This window comes from Etheostoma spectabile, chromosome 5 (genome assembly GCF_008692095.1).
Source record: "Etheostoma spectabile isolate EspeVRDwgs_2016 chromosome 5, UIUC_Espe_1.0, whole genome shotgun sequence".
Lineage (NCBI taxonomy): Eukaryota > Metazoa > Chordata > Actinopteri > Perciformes > Percidae > Etheostoma > Etheostoma spectabile.
Genome location: NC_045737.1, coordinates 23,514,462 through 23,519,012, shown reverse-complemented (window position 1 = coordinate 23,519,012; position 4,551 = coordinate 23,514,462). Strand labels below are relative to the sequence as shown.

Here is a 4,551-nt window from a genome sequence, read left to right as displayed (position 1 = left end):
ATCTATCTATCTATCTATCTAGCTCTGCAGACTTTTGTAAACCTACATTTTGAGTACTACACTGAAAGCAAAACATACTGCGATTTTAAACTACAAATTTGAGTGCAACAGTTGTTAACGATACATTTATCAGTGGACTGCTAAGTAGGATAATTCATTGTTGAATTATAGACAGCTCCTGCTGTGGTTTTCAGTTTATTGCCGGATAGGGGTTGTATTTGTGACTAAGATTATAAGTGTCTGAGGAACAAAAGAAAGCCAGCAGCCCTTATGGAGAAACAGCTGCTGAAACCCTATAAACAGAAAGCTTTCTTTTTCTGGAGCCATGCGTCCTCTTGTACAAAACTCTCCCTGGAGATCCAGATCTCTGTGCAGGTGCTTAGTGTATGTCACACACCTTTTGCGATTGCTATACCTCAGAGAGTCTGAGCCAAACACAGTAAAACACACCACTATGACAACTCATCAATACACGTCAAGCAGAAAAGTATCACTTCTGAATGATGTGAATGAATGGTGTAAGTCCACAACAGCACAGGCTGAGGTTCATGTGGCCGTGTCAAAGACAGGTGAACTACTGTTACACAGGCTACTGAGCCCTCTGCCCGTTTCCCGGGAAACGCAAACACAACGAGCCATCTCCAGTATCAGGCTCTTCCGTCTGCAGTGTGGAGAACCAGAGCCTCTCATTAATGCTGGCCGCAGGGACTGTGAGAGACAGTCCTATTTTTTTCCCTTTTTTCTATTGTCTCGTGTTCTTTGTGTACATGTTACAATGCACCTAATGCACACTGTCTATGCATTTGTTTGTCAATGTAATTCTGAACAGAGATGACCTGTGGAACTGTGGAAAATGGTGGAAAATATCAAAACACATATAAACACACATTTAACACAAGTTAAAACTAACTAGCTTGTATGAATGATAATCCACCTTGTTATTTACACTGTATATTGTGGATTCTGTAGCTGTTGCTAGTTTACTTCTCATTTCCATTTCCATTTATTCTTGTTTCTCAGCACCTAACGCTTGCTAGTTAAGCATCTTTTTTCTATAACTGGTTGGTGCTCTATTGTACCGTATAGCCTATTCTTTGATTAATTCTACTACTACCACTACTGCTCATTTAAGTTCCATCAAAACTCAAAAAACATTGCAAATCCACTGTTTGGATGACTTTGGTTTGTGCAAAAGATAACTTTGACATGAGAAGAAACGTGAGACGTGCTGCTGGTGTTAGTTTGGTTCATATCCAGAGATGCAGAGATGAAACCGGTGTGGTCTCTTTCCTGGATCCTTTGCTAACAAAGCTTCAAGGTTTTATTTGTCTCTTTTATCTCTAGATTTACAAATCTTGACCATGCAACCAAATTCAAGCAATTGATGTATTAAAAAGGGAGTGTTTCCTGTTTGTAACAACAATTTACTTTCATTATCATAACTTGAAAGTTTCAGAGACTACTCTATAAATATAGCCCATAATTCCTGGCCTCATGAGGGTTTAGGAGGTCCATTATTTTACACTTACTTATCTCTAGCTGTCTCTGGATCCTTCCTTTGCTTCTTTCCCGAAAGGACACTTGAGTCTCATTGTACTGGGTCATGACCTCCACAAATTTCCTGGACAGCACTGTGTGCTTAAGACAAGTGAAAAAGGACAGAGGTTGAGAATGTGGGCATTTGCAACTTCAGAATTCGATGACTTACTACCCTAATAGCAGTTCTGTACAAGATACTTACACTATGGTAGGTATTATATTAAAAGTACATTTGAATGCTCTTAATAGTCATATTCTATCATATATTGAAGAGCTCATAGTACCCTATTGCCCCAGTAGAGCACGGCGCTCCCAGAATGCAGAAAGAGTCTTCCAAAAGTAGAACGGGAGCCTGAGCTTCCAGCTACCAAACTTCTCTCCTGTGGAACCAGCTCCCAGCTTCAGTTCGGGAGGCAGCCACCGTCTCCACATTTAAGAGTAAGTTTAAAACACTTCTCTTTGATAAAGTGTATAGTTAGGGCTGGCCCAGGTTGGCCTTGGACCAGCCCTTAGTTATGCTGCTATAGGTTTAGACTGCCACAGAACTTTCTATGACACACTGAGCTCCTCTCTCCTTCTTTCCATCTGTGTGCATTCATGTCCCATTAATGCATGTTACTAACTCAGCTCCAGGAGAGAGGGTGGGCTTCTTCCCCGGAGTGTTTTCTCGCCTCACAGATTTCCTTGGATTGTGTTTGCAGCCGCTGCTGTGGTCTTGCTCGACGCCCTGCTACGCCTCCCACTGCTTATAATAATATTACTAGTCATAGGGATATTATCATCATTGTTACTACGATTGCCACTGTTCATCATGCCAACTGCTCTTGGTCTCTGTAAATCATAGTGTGGTCTAGACCAACTCTACACGTAAAGTGTCCCGAGATAACTTCTGTTATGATTTGACAATATAAATAAAATTGAATTGAATGTATTGGGTGTAGAATTAAAAGAAATGCAATACCAATCAACAAACACGTCTTGTAAAAAAGTGAATGTGGCAGGTACAGTTGTGAATTTCATAGTAAATAATTATAATACTCTAATATCTTGGATACAATTACACTATACAAAAACCTTTCCCCCAACTGACAGATGATGATGATGATCATCATGTATGAGCAGGATAAGTGTGTATGTGACGAGATAGCAGTCATCAGTTGGGTTCCTGACCTGTGTTTTCTGGATCCTGAAGTCAACAGAGGATCTGTTAGCTGCATCATCCTTGGGCATACTGTGTTCCATTGCTTCAGAGAGCAAGCGATAGAGAGAGAGAGAGAGAGAGAATAGAATATAATGGAATACTTTATTTATCCCCATAGGCAAATTCACATTTCTAGCAGCTCAAAGAAGCCACCACATTTCCACACTAAAACCACACTAAAACACTAAAGTTATGATACATTACACAACAGAAGCCAACATCACCTTTGGTATGGTGTAGTCAGTAAACAAGTGTGACAATCACTTCATAGTTGGACTCACATTTGAGTTTAGTTCGCACCACGTTGGCATTCCCTTTGATGTCATTTGTCAGTGCATTCAGTTGGTCCTTTGTTCCTTCGCACGGACACAAATAGGGAAACATGTCAGACTTTGTTTGGTGATGAGGAAAAATAATGTTATTACTTTGCCTCTGTAAATATTGGATTTTCTGTGATTTCATCTTGTAACTTGGCAACAACCCTTTGGCAATATTGCAGAGATTGCACACAACACAAGCTCTTTGTTCCATCCCTTGTGACCATTTTCCATGTCATGGATCTTAAAACATTGTACTGTGTTACATTAAACATAATCACTGATGATGCCATGGCACTGTAAACTAACTCTTTGTCTTGCAGGGTCCTCAGGCTCACACACTGAACAAAGCCATTAGAAATACTTTGAAACTATATCTGATTAGTAAGAGAGAATTTACATTGTACACTGGTTGCCTGCAAAAATTTGCAATTGACAGCTTGTTTGAATTCCTGACTGTATTGGTTCAAACTAGAGCCCAAACTACATGGTTTGTGAGTTTTGGAGCAAAACAGAGCCGTTTCATTCGCAGGTTTCCGGTCAGGCAGCCATTCATATACAATGAGGAGGAAAATGTAAGAGAGACATTTTCACTCTGTGCTTTACAAGTCAAACTCCAAGCAGCTTTGGAACATTGAAATTCAAATGCCCTCTGTGTCCATCCGAATTCTTTATAAAGACACACACTTACTGTCATCAGGGTTGGGTGCAGACAGGATCCTGCTGTGGATCTTCCTCACCTCTTCCACTTGGTAGGATATATTATCAATGAGTCCTCTGACTTCTTCTACCTGAATCCATCAATAACACATCAGCATTTTGAGCCATCCCGTTCCCCAAACCTGTGCACATCCTGGAAGTTGCAGTGATGATACCCACCCTTCTGAAGAAGCTCTCCATGAAGCCATCTCTGTCCACTGCGACTGCAACGTCCTCCTCTGCTCCTGTCCTACTCTGTACGGATGAAAAACGTTTGTGAGTGACTTTTTGTGCAGCCAGAATGTCTTTACCTGTCAAGGTGTATGCAGTTAAAGCAAGACACTCACAGCATTCAGTTCAGTCAATCGATCCTTCATCACACCGACCAGCTTGTCTCCTGCCCAGTTGATAATCCTAGTAAAACACCCGCCGGGTCATCCTGTAAGTCTCCATGTGTAGAGTAACATTGGTCCACCTTACTGTGCACTGTGAGGTCGAGATGGCAGAATTGGGCTAAGAAACGCAGCAGGCCTACATTAACAGCGTTATTGAGGCGACAGAAATAGGTAGAGAGCGCGTCAGGCCTTGAAAAGTTTTAATTTGAGCAAAACGGGATCTAAAATACAAATAAAGGCTCTACAAAATAAAGGTCGAAAGTGATTGTTTCTTGTCGTTTCGATAGTTCTTACCGCATAAGCGCCAGTAACAGATCCACAATATCTCTTTCCCCGGGATCCGCCTCTCTCTCTCTCTCTCTCTCTCTCTCTCTCCACCTCAAGGGATTGGAGAAACTAA

General features: G+C 41.3%; 1 protein-coding gene across 4 annotated transcripts in view; it reads right to left on the bottom strand.

The window, feature by feature from the left end:
• stx2b (syntaxin 2b) overlaps positions 1–4,355 on the bottom strand; it is a 7,746-nt gene extending 3,391 nt beyond the window's left edge. For 3 of the 4 annotated variants that reach the window (XM_032517358.1, XM_032517360.1, XM_032517359.1), the window contains exons 1-6: positions 4,104–4,355; positions 3,937–4,011; positions 3,749–3,848; positions 3,022–3,096; positions 2,710–2,783; positions 1,530–1,638 (exon numbers count right to left, since the gene is read on the bottom strand). In XM_032517358.1, the coding sequence (XP_032373249.1) occupies positions 1,530–1,638; positions 2,710–2,783; positions 3,022–3,096; positions 3,749–3,848; positions 3,937–4,011; positions 4,104–4,133 (463 nt within the window). In that variant the 5' untranslated portion in view covers positions 4,134–4,355. The remainder of the gene's footprint in view (positions 1–1,529; positions 1,639–2,709; positions 2,784–3,021; positions 3,097–3,748; positions 3,849–3,936; positions 4,012–4,103) is intronic. The other variant, XM_032517361.1, reaches the window with a different exon arrangement.
• Between the last annotated feature and the right edge of the window lie 196 nt (positions 4,356–4,551).